Source organism: Pyrgilauda ruficollis, unplaced genomic scaffold (genome assembly GCF_017590135.1).
Source record: "Pyrgilauda ruficollis isolate IOZ18807 unplaced genomic scaffold, ASM1759013v1 scaffold165, whole genome shotgun sequence".
NCBI lineage: Eukaryota > Metazoa > Chordata > Aves > Passeriformes > Passeridae > Pyrgilauda > Pyrgilauda ruficollis.
In genome coordinates, this window is record NW_024515320.1 from 932,114 (window position 1) to 948,131 (window position 16,018).

The 16,018-nt window shown below is 58.9% G+C and overlaps 2 protein-coding genes across 2 annotated transcripts; both read right to left on the bottom strand.

Moving 5' to 3' along the window:
• Positions 1–68: 68 nt before the first annotated feature.
• Positions 69–11,656, bottom strand: EPHA2 (EPH receptor A2). The gene is made up of 17 exons (XM_041463530.1): positions 11,454–11,656; positions 8,612–8,679; positions 7,431–8,094; positions 6,482–6,637; positions 6,055–6,387; positions 5,817–5,941; positions 5,278–5,437; positions 5,067–5,166; positions 4,903–4,958; positions 4,699–4,824; positions 4,434–4,616; positions 3,796–3,857; positions 3,478–3,687; positions 3,169–3,318; positions 2,655–2,848; positions 1,465–1,620; positions 69–698 (listed from the first exon to the last, which is right to left on the bottom strand). Exons 1-17 carry the CDS (start codon positions 11,521–11,523, stop codon positions 593–595), a joined length of 2,919 nt encoding a protein of 972 aa, XP_041319464.1. The 5' UTR covers positions 11,524–11,656; the 3' UTR covers positions 69–592.
• A 1,189-nt stretch (positions 11,657–12,845) lies between these two features.
• CPLANE2 (ciliogenesis and planar polarity effector 2) lies at positions 12,846–15,651 on the bottom strand. Its single transcript, XM_041463541.1, has 6 exons — positions 15,620–15,651; positions 14,699–14,813; positions 14,478–14,630; positions 14,222–14,346; positions 13,991–14,130; positions 12,846–13,109 (listed from the first exon to the last, which is right to left on the bottom strand). Exons 2-6 carry the CDS (start codon positions 14,799–14,801, stop codon positions 12,881–12,883), a joined length of 750 nt encoding a protein of 249 aa, XP_041319475.1. The 5' UTR covers positions 14,802–14,813; positions 15,620–15,651; the 3' UTR covers positions 12,846–12,880.
• Positions 15,652–16,018: the final 367 nt, after the last annotated feature.

Consider the following 16,018-nt stretch of genomic DNA (forward strand, 5'->3'; position numbering starts at 1 on the left):
CCCCCAAATACCCTCAATCTCTGTGAACCAGTGAGAAAACAATATTCTAGAAAACCAAAAAGCACATATTTTTATTCAAAACCCCACAAAAATCCCCATAAACCCATGAAAAAAAGGGGGAAAAAAAGCATCTGAGCTGGGTTTTTTTTATTTCCCCCCCTTTTTTTCTCTCCCAAACCTGACATGACCTTTAATCTCTCGCAATAAATATACAAAAATAGAATAAATTAGGTTAAAAAATACAAGGCAACACTGGCAGATCAGCATTAAAGGGCAAAAAAACCACCCAAAAACCCGGTGGGAGAGGAATAAATAGGGAGAAAAAAAGCAAAAAAAAAAATCAGTTTTGGGACTGAGCCCTTTTTTTCTTGAAATGTGGGGGAAAAATAAGAAGAAAAATCCCTCCCCCAGTTCCAAACAAGTTTGAAATTCCATTTTTTTAGGGGGGAGGGAAGGGGCAGCACCCGTTTCATCCCCAGGCGCGGGGACAATATCAACAACACTATAAAAAAAACCCTTAATAATTACAGAAATAATAAATAAACCCCTCGGGGAGGAGGGGGGGTTGACGTGGAGTTCGGGGGGTTTGGGGTCAGCCCGGGGCCCCCCCAGCCCCCGCCTGCTCCTGCAGCCCCAGCAGGCTGTAGGCGATGCGCTTCTGGTGGCCCGGCAGCCGCACCCCGATCCGCTTGATGTCCCTGGGAAAGGGGAACATGGGAACACGGGGTCAGGAGTGGGGCTGGGAGGGGCTGGAGCCAGCCACGGCCACAGCCCGGGATTGGGGGAGCCAGGAGCAGCGTCCTCGGGGTGGGGATGGATGGGGGGTGGAGACAGCTCATTCCAAGGGATGGATGGATGCATGGATGGATGGATGGATGGATGGACATGGCTCATCCCGAGGGATGGATGCATGGATGGACATAGCTAACCCCAAGGGATGGATGGACATGGCTCATCCTGAGGGATGGATGGATGAACAGATGGATGGATGGACACAGCTAACCCCAAGGGATGGCTGGATGGATGGATAGACATAGCTAACCCCAAGGGATGGATGGACATGGCTCATCCTGAGGGATGGATGGATGGACAGATGGATGGATGGACACAGCTAACCCCAAGGGATGGCTGGATGGATGGACATAGCTAACCCCAAGGGATGGATGGACATGGCTCATCCTGAGGGATGGACAGACTGACATGGCTCATCCCAAGGAACGGATGGACATGGCTCATCTCAAGGGACAGATGGACGCATACAGCTCATCCCGGCCTCTCCAGCCAAGGAACATCTAATTTTATCCCTCGGGCCACCAAGGCCACAGAAGTGGTTTCCGTTCCCAGCACATCCCTGTCCCTCGGGAGTTGGAGGGGAGGGTATGGGGACAGTGCGGGGACACATCCTAGGGACAGCAGGGGAGTGGTGAGGGGACAGTCTGGGAGTGTCAGGGGACAGGGACTCACTCGCTGGTCATCTGCAGGACCTTCTCGATGGTGCTGTAGCCCGAGGCCATGAAGGTCTCGGTGTACTGGGGCATGCGGATGGACTCCAGCCACTCCGGGACCGAGCGGAACGGGACGCCCTCGGAGCCGCTGGTGCTGGGCAGCCGGATGGACACCCTGCGGAAAAATGAGGCAAAAATAGGAAGATGCAAAAAAAGTGGTGCAGAAATGCAAGGCTGGAAAAGCAATGTGAAAACAGAAGGTCGTGAAAATGGTGAAGAAAGGAAACGATGCAATAAATTATGCAGGACTGGAGGGGTGTAAAAAAATAATACAAAAATGGGAAGGTGAAAAAACAATGTGAAAATGGGAAGGTGCAAAAAATGATGAAGAAAGGCAAGGACACAAAAATATCGTAGAAATTAAACAATGCAAAAAAAACAGTGCAGGAATGGAAAGGCGCAGAAATGGTGCAAGAATGAAAGGGTGGCAAATAGAGATGTGAAAGTGGAAGGATGAAAAAATAACATGAGTTGAAAAGATGCAAAAAATAATGTGATAACGGAAAGATGAGAAATTCTGCAGAAATGGAAAGGGGAAAAAATAATGCAGAAAACTGGAAGGATGCAAAAATAGCACAGAAATGAAATGGTGCAAAAAATTATGTGAAAGTGGAAGGTTAAAACAATGATGCAGAAATGGAAGGATGCAAAAAATTATCTGAAAATGGAAGGATGGAAAAACAATGCAGAAATGGGAAGATGCCAAAAAATAAATGCAAAAATGAGATGAAATTGTGACACAGAAAATGAAATGCTGCAAAAAGTGGAAATGTGAGAATACCATAAAATGATGCAGAAATGGAGATGCCAGAAGCAATGAGGGAGTGCAGAGATGCAAAACCCAACCCAAAACAGCACCACAAGAGTGCAAAAAATGATGCACAAAATGCAAAGATGAAAACAAAATTATGCAAAGATGTGCACGAACCAGAGAATCCCAGACTGGTTTGGTTGGGAGGGACCTTAAAGCCCACCCCATTCCACCCCTGCTATGGGCAGGGACACCTTCCACTATCTCAGGAGTCTCCAAGCCCTGTCCATCCTGGCCGTGGGCACTGCCAGGGATCCAGGGGCAGCCACAGCTGCTCTGGGCAACTGATCCCCTCCCTCTTCTTGCCCCCAACCCCATCCTCGGCTCCCTGCACTCACCGAGGGTCGAAATCTGCCAGTGCCTTGAGGGACTCGGGGGCGCGGATGAGCTTGTCGAGGATGCTGACGATGTCGGTGAATTTGGGGCGCCGGCAGCGCTCCTGCTGCCAGCACTGCATCATCAGCTGGTAGATGGCCGAGGGACAGTCCAGCGGCGCCGGGAGGCGGAAGCCCTCGTTGATGGCCTTCATCACCTATCAGAAGGAGGAGAAGGGTGAGGGATGGTCCCCCAAAAAAAGGTGTTCATTCACAGAATCCCAGAATGGTTTGGGTTGGGAGGAGAGGAGGAGGAGAAGGGTCAGGGATGGTCCCCCAAAAAAGGTGTTCATTCACAGAATCCCAGAATGGTTTGGGTTGGGAGGACTTTTAAGCTCATCTCATTGCAGCCCCTGCTCTGAGCACAGGAGCCGCTCAGGGAGAAGGCCTCCTACTGTCCCAGGCTGATCCCAGCCTTTTCCCATCTGGCCTTGAATGTCTCCCAAAACACAGGTGGTGGTGGAGGGTGGGCACTCACCTCGTGGTTGGAGAGCTCCCAGTAGGGCCGCTCGCCGTAGGACATCACTTCCCACATGACGATGCCGTAGCTCCAGACGTCACTGGCAGAGGTGAACTTGCGGTAGGAGATGGCTTCAGGTGCTGTCCAACGGATTGGGATCTTCCCGCCCTACAGCGACATTGGGGTCAACCCTGCACCTCCAGAAAACCACCTCACCTTGTTCAACCACCCCAACACAACCAACCACCACCCTACCTTGGCCAGCCACCCTTCCATGGCCAACCAGCCACCACTCCCTGGCCACCGCCCTGCCGCAGTGACACTCACGCTGGTGGTGTAGGTGGCTTCAGGGTCATCTTCCAGCACCCTCGAGAGCCCAAAATCGGACACTTTGCACACCAGGTTGCTGTTCACCAGGATGTTCCTGGCAGCCAGGTCCCGATGGACGTAATTCATGTTGGCCAAGTACTTCATGCCAGCGGCGATTCCCCTCAACATCCCCACCAGCTGGATGACGCCAAATTCACCCTCTTTTTCCTGGGAAAAGGGGAGAATCCAGCCTGGAATCCACCTGTTGTCCCACCTCCTGGGGTGGGTGTTGGAGGTTCCACCACCCTGTGGTCATTGCCACCACATGTCACCTACCCTCAGGAATTTATCCAGCGCCCCATTTTCCATGTACTCTGTGATGATCATGAAGGGCTTGTCTGTACAAAAGAAAAACCCCAAAATAGGTAAAAACACAAAAAAATATCCCTCCAAGCCCCCCAAAAAAGGCACCCCCCTAAAATCTCTAAACCTCCCACAAGCCCTCCCAAAATCCTTAAACCCCCAAATGCCCATTGTCCTTCAAAAAAACCCAACCCCCCAAAACAACCCCAACCACTCAAAAATTACAAAAAAACCCAACCACCCCCAAAAATCCAAACCCTACCAATTCTCCCCAAAAAACCCCATACCCCCAACTCCCCAAAACATTCCCAAAACAACAATAAAGTTTCAACTCCCTTACAGACCCAAATAAACCCCAACAGCCAAAACCCCAAAATAACTCCCCCAACTCCTCCAAAAATCCCTTAAGCTCCCCATAAAACCTCCCAAATAAACCTGAATTCCCTCCCCAGAAAAATCCCCAGCCTCATCCCCCAAAAAGACCCAAGTCTCCTGAATTCCCCTTGGTGCCGTTGCTCAAAAAACCCTGGTTTTATATAGCTTTTTTTGGAGTGTTTTGCTGGGAAATTGGGTTGGTTTTTTGGGGGGGACAGGACACAGAGGACACTCACACTTGGAGACGACGCCCTCGAGGCGGATGATGTTGTGGTGACAGAACTGTCCCATGATGGTGGCCTCGCTCAGGAAGTCCACGCGCTGCTTCTCCGTGTAACCCACCTTCAATGTCTTGATGGCCACTGGCACCTCCTTCCGACCACGCTTCAGGGTGCCCTTGTACACCTCCCCAAATTCACCTGCTCCAAAAAACGTGGGCATCCTTAGCCCTCCTGTCCCACTCCCATTTTGGGGTGTCGCTGGGGGGAAAAAGTCACGCACCTGCGCCGATGACCTTCTGGCGGGTGATGAAGGATGGAGGGATCTCAGTGGTGAACTTGAGCATGGCTTGGTTGGGGTCTTCGTAAGTGTGGGGGTCAACGTAGGTCTTGAGGGGCTTCAGCTGGTCTGGGGATGTCAAGGAGGGGGTCAGCACCCCTGTCACCCCCTGCCCATCCCCGTTGTCCCCACTGTCCCATGGCTCACCTGACTTGGAGAAGTAGACATCCTCAGCAGATTGGCGTGGCCGTGACCTCCTCCTCCTGTGGAAAAGCAGCGTTTTGTCTCAAAAGATCATCCCTCGCCCATATTCAGTGGTGGGATTCTGGGGGTTTTTTGGGGGTTTTGGGGGGGGGCATTTGTCCCCTTACCGCCGGAGGATGTAGAGGAGAATGGTCAAGAGGACAACAACGAAGATGACGCCGGCAATGCTGCCAGCGATGACGGTGGTCGATGCCATGGCCTCGGAACCTGTGGGGACCGTCCAGGTGAGCCCTGCATGCCCTGGAGCCCCACCCCCCACTCCTGACACTCCCTGGAGCCCCCACCTCCCACTCCTGACCTCCCCAAGCCCCTCCTCACCCTCAGGCAGGGTCTCGAACTCATGCTGGGGGCTGAAGGCCCCGTGGCCGTCGGCGGTGAGAGCCTGGACCCGAACCACGTAGGCGGTGCCTGGGGACAGTTTGGGCAGGGTGACAGAGGTGCCCTCGCAGCGCAGCACTGAGTAGCTGTTCTCATCCACCTGGGGACACAGCAGGGTGACATTAGGGTGACACGCAGGGAGGGGTGGCACGGGTGGGGCAAAGATGAGATGATGTGGGGGACATGACATGGATGGGGCAGGGATGGTGGTGACGTGGATAGAGGGATGAACATGGGAGGGACACGGAGGCAAGGATGGAGGTGACGTGGATGGGGAGGTGACATGGATGGGGCAGGGATGGAGGTGACAGGGATGGGACAAGGATGGAAGTGGCGTGGATGGGGGGCTGATGTGGATCAGGGCAAGGATGGAGGGATGACGTGGATGGAGATTGCATCGACAGATGTGACACAGCTGGGGGCAAGGATGGAGGTGACACGGATGGAGGGGTGGGTTTGGGGGTGTCAGGCTGTGTCACCTTCTTGCTGTAGGTGACCTCGTACTTCCAGACCCGACTCTGCTGCCGCAGTGGCACCGTCCAGGACAAGACCAGGCTGGTGGCCGTCCGTCCATCCAGGCTCACTGATGTCACCCGGGGGGGCTCTGCAGTGGGGACACAAAGGGACGTCACTGAGGTGTTCCCATAGGGGACAGGGGCACCACAGATGCGTCCCCACCATGAAGGGAAGGTGTGGGAGCTGCTGGTGTCCCCTCACCCGTCTGGTTGACGCTGATGGTGGCGCTGGCCACGCTGCGCTGGTGGCTGGAGGGGGACACCCCGTTGCGGGCCTCCACGGTGAAGGTGTAGTTGACATGTGGCTCCAGGTCGGTGACAGTGACCTCTGTCCCCGTGAGGCCCTGGGGAGGCTGTGAGAACCGGACCCCCCCGTCGCAGGGCCGGCACTCGCCGCTCTCGGGCCAGCACTGCTCGCAGGTGACGCTGTAGGTGACGTCCTCGCGGCCACCGGGGTCGGCGGGGGGGGCCCAGCGCAGCTGCACCGCAGCCCCCAATCCCAGGGCTGTGACAGCCTGGGGGGGCGAGGGGGGACCTGCAAGGGACACAGGGAGGGGTCAGGGGACAGGCCGGTGCCATGTCACCTCAGTGAGGTGACACTGCGGTGTTCCCCTCTGGAGGTGACTTACGGGTGCAGGGATGCTCCGGGGGGTCCTCAGGGGCCCGGAAAAATCCATCCTCGCACGGGCAGGCAGCAGCGGCGGCCGGGGCGGGCAGGGTGTGGGCGGGACAGGGCTGGCAGCTCTCTGAGGACACTGTGGCCTTGAAGGTGCCAGGGGGACAAGCTGAGGGGACACACACAAGGAGACACGGGTGAGATCCCAAATCCTGCTCCCCATTCACGGGATCAGAACCTGGCAGATGGGGGAAGGACCCCCCCAAGCACCCAGAGAGGAGTTCAGGGGGCTTTGTCTCATTTTACAGTTTTTTTATTACTGGGGAGCCCTCCCAAAATGACCCCCCTCCAGGCTGAGCCCTGCTGCACTCACTGTGTGAGTGATGCTGCAGGGGAATGATCCAGGATGGAGAATTTTGGGATAATACTTCATTTATCCATAACAAAGCAGGGGTTTTAGGGTGTTTCACCTCATTTTGCAGCTGCTTATTATTGGGGAGCTCCCCTAAAACCACCCCCCTCCTGGCTCAGCCCATGATGCAGGAGAATTATCCAGGATGGGGAACTTTGGGTCCAACATCTCATTTCTCCAGCTCAAATGGGGAATTTTAGGGTAATCTTATTTTGCTACTTTATTGGGATCACTCCAGCCCACCCTTCACCTGTCTGAGCTCTCACTACACTGGGGATGGTGGATGAGGATCCAGGGGTGGGAATTTTGGAGCCAAAACCTCATTTCTCCAACTCCAAATCAGGAATTTTTCAGGCATTTCACCTCATTTTTGCAGTCACAGTCCCACCCTTCTCCCAGCTAAGTCCTTCCACAATCCACTCAAAGCTGAGGATCCAGGACTGGGAATTTTTGCGGCCAAACCCCCACTCCTCTTCCCTCCTACCCCGCCCCAGGCACGCACCAAGCTGGCCCATCCTCAGACACCCCCTCAGTTTAGCCCAGTCCATACCTTGGCAGGTGTCTCCCAGGCTCTGGAAGCCGGCCCGGCACAGGCACTCCCCGATGGGCACGAGCCACTCGCCGTCGGCGTTGCAGTGCAGGGCCGGCGCCTGCTCGGCCACCGCCTCGGCCACGCACGAGCCCCGCACCTCGGCCAAGGTCTGCGAGTCGGCGCCGGCCACGGTCTCCGGGAAGCGCGCCATGCCCCGCACCACGGCCGGGCACCGCTTGTAGTAGACGCGCACGGAGAGCAGCGCCACGCAGGCGCCCAGGTCCTGGAAGGCCAGGTAGAAACCTTTCCTGCGGAGCGGCCCCACCGACCGCACCTCCACGTTCAGCTTCACATTGCGGGCGGCAAAATCCTCCTGCACGGTGATCTCGTCCGGAGCGATGGTGTCGATCTTCCTGAACTGCCGCTTCTGGAAGTTGGTGCCGTAATCCACGTCGGACTCGGCGTAGTAGAGGTTGAAGGTCTCCTTGCAGGAGCCGCCGCCGGCCGTGGGGAAGCTGTTGCAGTCGCGCACGGTGAACTGCAGCTCGATGAAGATGCGCTGGGCCACGCCGCGGTAGATCCAGTTGGTGCGGAGCCAGTTCTCCTGCTCGCCCTCCAGGACGTTGCACACGGAGTAGATGTAGATCAGGGAGTCATTGAGCACGTTCTGCAGCTGGTCCCACTGTCCCCGGAGACAGAAATGGGGCTATGGAGGGGAACTGAGGCACTGTCCCCAGGGATGGGTTTGTCCCCATCTCGTTCCCCCTGTCCCCATCCCCATGGAGGTCCCCAGACACATCCCAGAGGTGTCCAACCCCATGGGGGTCCCCACATTCATCCCCATGGGTGTCCCTGGTCCCATGGAGGGCCCCAGCCCAATGCCAGTGGAGGTCTCCAACCCCATGGGTTTCCCTGTCCCCATGCCCATGGAGATCCTCATGACTGTGGAATGTTCCTGTGGAAGTTCCTCCCTACAGATGCTCCTGTCCCCATTCCCATGGATGCCCCCAGGCCCACCCCCATGGATATCTCTATTACCATGGAGGTCCCCATTCACCACCCCTATGGATGCCCTCGTTGCCATTCCTGTGAAGGTCCCCAATGATGTCCTTGTCCCATCCCCATGGAGCTCCCCCATGGCTGTCCCCATTCCCCATCCTGGTGCCCCCATCTCAGATGCCAGATCCATGGGTGCTCACCCCTTTTCCGTAGGGATGGGTGAGCCAGCCCAGCTCCCCATGTGCCTTGGCGAAGTCCAGCAGCACCACTGTGGGAGAGGAGAGAGGACAGGGACATCAGCAGATGCCACCAGGACCCACAGACTGCTCCAGGACCTGCAGGTGCCACCAATACATCACTCTGGCCCTTGGACGTCTGTCCCCCAGGACCCACGGACGCTCCCCAGGACCCACAGATGTCCCCATGGAATTCCCTAGGATGTGCAAACACTCCTGGGATCCACAGATGTCCCCAAAATTCATGGATGTTCTGGGCACCCACAGATATCCCTGGGACCTATGGATGCCATCAGGACCTACAGATATCCCACCAGGCTCCCTGGATGTCCTGGGCACTCACAGATATCCCTGGAACCCACAGATGCCAGGAGGTTCCATGGGTGTCCTCAAGACCCCTGGATACCCCCAAGACCCACAGATTCACTCCAAGAGCCACAGATGTCCCCAGGACCTCCAAACCGTCCCAGGCCCCAGAGGTGTCCCCTGGACCCACGGATCCCCCCGTTCCCGGCAGATTCCGCTGGACGAAGCCCCCCGGGGCCGCCCCCAGAGGCGGGGAAGCCGCGGGGCCCGGCGGGACCTGCCCTGGCATGCCGAGGGCGGTGGCCGGATCCAGCGCCGGGAGAGGAAGAGGAGGAAGAGGAGGCCGGGGAGGGAGCGGGGCCCCCCGGTGAATCACCCCCCAGGAATGTGCCCGGACGCCCGGGTTCAGCGACGAGATGGGTCCGGCGGGACGGGGCAATTTCGGGACGGATGTGCCCCCCCAGCTCCCACGGCTGAGCACGGACGGGCTCGCGGCGCGTCCCGGGAGGGTCAGGTCTGGGGGGGACCCCAAAACCTGCCTGGGGGGGACGCGGGTGGCTGCAGCGTTCCCCCCCGCGCCGTGCCCGGGGTCAGGAAGGATGCCGGGGCGGATATCCCGGTTTTCCTGAGGCTGGAAATCCCCCCCGCGAGCCTCCGGAGAGCGGAAAGCTGCCGGAGCCAGAGCCGGAGCGGGCGGGGGTTCCCCGCCGGTGCCCCCGGGGGTGGCTCTGGGGACAGTCCCGGGGCCGGGGCTGCTCCAGGGGCGCAGCAGCCGCGGGAGCTCCCGGGACAGCGCCGGGGCCGCAGCCCCGTCCCGGGAGTCACCTGTACCCACCGCCACCATCATCATCATCAAATTCTCCGTCGCCTTCGTCACCCGGCCACGGCCGCCCCCACCTCCAGTGCCACCGTGATGTGGCCACCAACCCTATCGCCACCCCCGCGCCCCGCAGCGGCACCCCCGTCCCATTCCCAATCCCATTCCGGCTGCATCCTTGTCCCTGTCCCCGGCCCTGCCCTAACCCTGTCCCGATCCCAATTTTTGTCTGAATCTGAATCCCATCCCATTCCCGAAGTGAACCCCAATCCCATCCCCTCCGCTCCCATTCCTGTCCCCATCCGAATCCCATCTGCGTCTCAACCTTAACGAGAATCCCAATCCCAAAATGAATCCTATCCCCTCCCCATCCTCATCCCCTCGTCAATCTCAATCTGAACCCCAATCATAATCCCAAAACTGATCCCATCCCAGCCCAAATCCCGCTCCGTTCCCTCCTCTTTAACTGCCTCCCCACCTAAGCTCACCCCAAATCCCAGTGAATCTTCACTGAGGGGAACCAATCCCCCCAAAATCCCCAAATCCCACCATTCTCCCAGCACTTTCCCTTTCCCCCCACGCACTTTTAAAACCTCAAATCCCAACATTCCCTCCTGGGAAACAGCACTTTGGGAACACACCCCAAATCCCACAACTGCCACGGGGTCACCCCCTCTGCTGTTCCCCCAGCATTTCCAAAAATCCTCATTTTAGGGTTTTTTTACCCCATTTTTAGTTTTTAGGGAGTATTTTCTATCCCAGCCTCTGATTTATTTGCATTTGGGGCCGGATTCTTCCACTTTACCCTCAAAAAGTGATGGATTAAAGCAGTCAAACAGAGTTTATAGAAATTCAATCCTAAAAATTTCCAGGTATACATGAAAAAGTGAATTTCCCCCTTTTCTTTTGCCCAACCCTGCTAAACTAAGCCCCAAAATCACTGGGGGAAGGGTTGTGAGGTGGAGGCCGAGACGCTGCTTGTTTTTTCCCAGCAATTTTTTGGGATTTTCCTGACATTGTTTTCCAGCTCTCCGGCCGGATCCTACCCGACCCTGCACCACCCATGGGAAACGCTCCATTTTAAGGTGATTTTCCCCTTTTTTGGGGGTTTACTTTTTAATCTCCCCCACCTTCACCTCTGTGCCAGCCTCTTTTGGGGGCTCCCAGCAGGACCTGGCCCCGGCGCGTCGGTTGGACGCTCGGCATGGGAAAAGTTGCCCCAAACTCTTGGGTTTCACCTCATTTTAGCTTTTTTCCTCCCCCTTTAAATTTCTTTCTCCTCTATTCTAGTTGTCCCCTCATTTTAGCTTTCTCCGCCCTGTAGTTTTATCCCCCATACACCTTTTCAACACCCCCCCCATTACTTTAACTTTCGCCCCTTAATTTAACTTTTCCCCTTTTAATTTAAACTTCTCCGCCCTCATTTCAACTTTTCCCCTAATTTTAACCTCCCCCCCTCCCCCAAACGCGCTCCGACACCTGCGGATTCCCCACCGCACCCCAAACTGTGCGGGGGGGAACGGGGAACCCACACCACCCTTTACCCTCAGAGCGCTCCCCGACTCCTCAGCTCCCCCCAAACCACCCGAATTTACCCCAAAACCACCCCACCCTTGGGGGTGCCCGCAATAAAGGAGTTTCGGGGTGCTCCCCCCCCCCATAAAAAAAAAGTTGGGGACTCACCTTCCTCGGCGGCCAGGGGGCTGAGGGCGGTGAGGAGGAGGAGGGTGAGGGCCGGGAGGGTGCCCGCCATGGCGGGGCGGTTTTGGGGGGTCCCGGGCGCGCCCCACGAGCGGCGGCCCCGCGGGGAGTGCGGGGGGTGTGGGGTGCGGGGCCGCGCGCCCGCTCCTGTTCATTCATGCCCCGCTGACGTCACCGGCCACGCCCGCTCTTAAAGGCGCAGGAGCCGCTCCCAGTATGAACCAGTATGGTACTGGGACGGCGCGCGCCCCAGGGCGGGACGCGGCCGGCTGGAGGGGAGGGGGCTGTGCGAGCCCCCCAAGGTGGGGCACGGCTCTGGGGGGGGTTCGGGGGTCCCGCAGCCCCCCAGGGATCGCCCGGGCCCGGCCCCAGAGGGGTGAACGCGACCCCCGTCCCGCCCCCTCCCCTTTCATTCATGAATCGGCGTGGGAAGGGCGGGGGGGGGGCGGCAGCCAATGGCTGCAGGGGGCGGGACCACGCGGTTACTACCGACCACGCCCCCCGCCCACCAGTTCGATACTGGGGGTTTGGGGGGGACCGGTTTGGGGGGGCTGCCCGGGCCCCTCGGGGCCCAGCGCCCCAAATCTTCAGCACCACCGCCCTCATGGACCCGCAGCACCCAAATCCCACAGCACCCCCAATCCCATCACCCACAGCACCCCAAATCCCACAGCACCCCAAAGCCTGGATCATCCGTTGCACCCCAAATCCCATAGTGCCCTAATCCTATCAATTCCAGCACCTCAAATCCCGCAGCAACCGTGTCCCCCTGATCCCGCAGCACCCCAAATCCCACAGCACCCCCAACCTCTGCAGCACCCCCAGCACCCCAATCCCTTCACCTTTAGCACTACAAATTCCCCAGTACCCCAAAGCACTCCAAATCCTGCACCCTTGTTCCCATAATCCCCCTGCAGCCACATCCCCCAACACCCCACAGAACCCAAAGCCCCAGGATCCACAACACCCCAAATCTGCCAATAGGCCCAGCACCCCGTTCCATGATCCCACTGAACCCCAAATCCCCCAACACCTGCAGCACCTCCATCCCAGGATCCCAGTGCATCCCACATCCCCCAGCAACTGCAGCACCCCAAATCCTGCAAGCACCCCCATTCCATGATCCCACTGAAATTCAAATCTCCCAGGATCTGCAGCACTCCGAATCCTGCAGCACCCACCTCCTGATGATCCCATTGCACCCCATATTCCCCAGTACCCCCAAATCGTCATTACCCCAGCACCCCAAATCGCCAGTACCCCACTCACCTCAAATTCCCCCAAAGTCCCCACTCCCCCAAATCGGACAAATCAGGCCACCCATGATCTTTTTCACAGAAAATCACTGATTTTAGCAAAAAAAGCACCTCTTTACCCCTCCCACCCCCAAACCCACTCCGAGAGGGGGTTCATGTGGGGGTGTCCCCCGTGTCCCCCGGGGTGACCCCGGCAGTCACTTGGTCGCGCCGCCAGAGCTCCTCGACCAGGGCGTCCAGGACGGGGGCGACCCGGGCCAGCCCCGCCCGCGCCCCGCCGGCCCCCGCGGCGCCCCCCGCCCGCAGCACCCGCAGCCCCTGCGTCCCCTCGAAGGCCCGCACGTCCCCCTCCGTCACGGCCGCGTGCGGGGCCAGGTCGAATCTGGGGTGGGGAGGGGACATGGGGTCAAGGGAAACAGCAACGCCCTGGAAAATCCCCCCAGAAGCACCTGAGACTCATCGGGAGTTGTGAACCCATCGCTGTAACCAGGTGGGAGTGTTCTCTGCCTGCCCAGGGACAGAGTGGTTTGGAATCTGGGGGTGCAAACCTGATTGTGGGGGGGACATAGGGTCAAGGAGACACCAACACCCTGAAAAATTCCCCCCAAACCACCTAAAGAGAAATGGGGATTGTGAATCCATTGGTGCAATGAAGTGTTGCACGTTCTCGGCCTGCTGAGATAACAAGTGCTGAGAAATCTGAGGGTACAAACCTGACTGGGGGGGGACACAGGGTCAAGGGAGACCCAGAAAATCCTCCCAAAACCCCCTGAAAATAAGTGGGAGTTGTGACCCAAATAAAACCCCCCTAAAATATCAATGGGAGTTGAGGACCCATCGGTGTAATGAGAGTTGCACATTCTCAGGCTAAGGAGGTATTGAGTGGTTTGAAATCTGGGGGTGCAAACCTGACTGGGGGGGACACAGGGTCAAGGGAGACATCAACACCCCAAAAATCTCCTTTAGGGTGGCAAAACTCTCTAAAAATAAGCAGGAGCTGTGAACTCATTGGTGCAACCATTTGTGCACATTCTCAGCCTGCTGAGATACCAAATGCTGAGAAATCTGGGGGTACGAACCTATTTTGGGGTGGGGAGCGGGTCAAGGAACACCTAGAAAAACCCCAAAACCCTGTGAAAATCAGCAGGAATCGGCAATCCATCGGTGTGCCATTCTCAGCCCCTGCGATGCCAAGCGCTGAGAGCCCCGGGGGTGCAATCCCCCCGTCATGGGGTGACCTTTGGGGACCCCCCAAAAGGATACTTGGTGCCCACGACCACCCTGACGAGGTGGCGGTCCCCGGGGCCCAGCACGCGGCCCATGAGCGCCGGCAGCTCCTCGAAGGACGCGCGGTCCGTGAAGGAGAACAGGAACAGGGCGGCGTCCGCCTCCTCCTTACAGGCCTGGGCACGGGGACACCCCTCACCGCGGGGTCCTGGGGGTGTCCCCCGCCCCAAAACGCGTCGCCCACCCCAAAACGCGTCCCCAGCTCACGGGCAGCAGGTGCTCGAACTTCCTGAGCGCTCCGTCCCCGCAGTCCCAGAGCTGCAGCTGGAACAGGACGGGGCGGCTGCTGCCGCGGGGCTTGGCCGGCCAGAACAGCGTGGTGGCCTCGATGCCTGCGGGGACACAAGGGACTGTCACCCCCGGGACACCCTTGTTCCCCCTGGGCCGTACCCAGGGTCTCGTGGTGGCCTCGATGCCTGCGGGGACAGCGGGACTGTCACCCCCGGGACCCCCCCGGCCGTACCCAGGGTCTCGTGGTGGGCGGGGGGCGCGGGGGTCCCCCCCAGCCAGGCCACCAGAGCGGTCTTGCCGACGCCGCTCCTGCCCGCCAGGAAGAGTTTGTAGGTGACCGTGGGGACAGCCAGCGCGGGCGGCAGCGCCGGGCGCTCCAGCAGACCTGGGGAGGGGCTCAGGGTCATTCTGGGGGCTGAGAGCCCGGCTGGGGGGCGCAGGGGGGGCACGCACCGAACACTCTCCGCTGGTTCTTGTGCAGGATGGAGTCCAGGTAGGGGCGGCCGGCGGGGGACAGGAGCCAGCCCGGCTCCAGCGCCCAGTCCTGCTCTGCCATGGGCCCCCAAACCTGGGGACGGCGAACAGCCCCCCTTCCCCTACGGGGTCACTGCATCCGCAGCTTTGGGGTCCCCTTCTCACCCCACCCCAGCGTCCAGGCACCCTCCCTAGGGTCCATAAATCCTCCATCGGGTCCCTAAAACACCCCCCGTGTCCCAGCATCCTCCCACGGGGTCCCCAAAACCACCCATAGGGTCCCTGATACCCCCCATGGGGTGCCTGCCCCCCTTCCATGGGGTCTGTGCCCTCCCTATGGAGTCCCTGACGCCTCTCTGGGGTCCCTGCACCTCTCCAGGAGGTCCCACCACCCTCCCATGGGTCCTGGCCCCACCATGGGGGTCTCTGTGCCCCCCTGACACGCCAGTACTCCACCACAGGGTCCTTGCCCCCTCCCCCATAGGATCCTTGCTCCCACCCTCGGGGTCCCTGCAGGGTCCCACCGCCTTCCCATGGGTTCCCTGCCCCTCTCCGGTTCCTGTGCCCCTCTCTGGGGTCCCTGCCCCCTTCAGTGTCCCTCCATCACCCAGGGTGTCCCTCACAGCCCCACTCTGGGGACCTTGTCCCCCTCAGTGTCCCTCCATCCTCCCGGGGTGTCCCTCACAGCCCACACGGAGTCCCTGCACCCCTGTGGGGTGCCTGCCACCCCGCGGGGTCTGTGCTGCCCCCAGCTGACCCCATGCCCCCACAGCATTTGGGGGAGGAGGACCCAGCCCCAGTCCCCTTCCCGGACCCGCTACCCCCCAAATCTCTCCCATGCCTTGTCTCCCACACCAATTTTCCCGCGCGGGCCCTTTAAGACGCGGCTCCGCCGCTCACCTGAGGCCGCTTCCGCCTCGCAGTGACGTCACGAAAACAGGCGGAGCGCAATGGAAACCACGCCCAGCCGCAGCTGCGCGTGCGCGGTGAGTTGTGGGGGCACGTGGAGTGACCCCGATGATGCGGATTTCGGGAGGTCCCCATCCCCAGTTCCCAGCACTGCCGGGATTTGGGGTTCCCAGCTGCCAGTGCTTCCAGGCTTTGGAGCCCTCACTCATCCCTAATCACTGACACTGGAATGCTTTGGGCTCCAGCACCTCCCACACTGGCAGGACTTGGGGTCCCAATTTCCAGCCCCAGCAGGCTCTAGGATCCCCATCCCCAGCTCCCATCTCCAACAGGCTGTGGGATCCCCAGTGCCCAGCACAGGCAGGATTTGGGGTCCTTATCATCAATTTC

Bases quoted from the DNA above. Each gene is read 5' to 3' on its own strand.
- EPHA2 (XM_041463530.1), bottom strand. From the start codon at position 11,523: ATGGCGGGCACCCTCCCGGCCCTCACCCTCCTCCTCCTCACCGCCCTC. The intron at 5,942-6,054 runs GTGAGGGGACAC...TCCCCACTGCAG, and splicing joins CATCAGCGTCAACCAGACGG to AGCCCCCCCGGGTGACATCA. The intron at 3,319-3,477 runs GTGAGTGTCACT...ATGTCGCTGTAG, and splicing joins AAGCCACCTACACCACCAGC to GGCGGGAAGATCCCAATCCG.
- CPLANE2 (XM_041463541.1), bottom strand. From the start codon at position 14,801: ATGGCAGAGCAGGACTGGGCGCTGGAGCCGGGCTGGCTCCTGTCCCCC. The intron at 14,347-14,477 runs GTACGGCCGGGG...GTGTCCCCGCAG, and splicing joins CGCCCACCACGAGACCCTGG to GCATCGAGGCCACCACGCTG. The intron at 13,110-13,990 runs GTATCCTTTTGG...TCCCCACCCCAG, and splicing joins AGGGTGGTCGTGGGCACCAA to ATTCGACCTGGCCCCGCACG.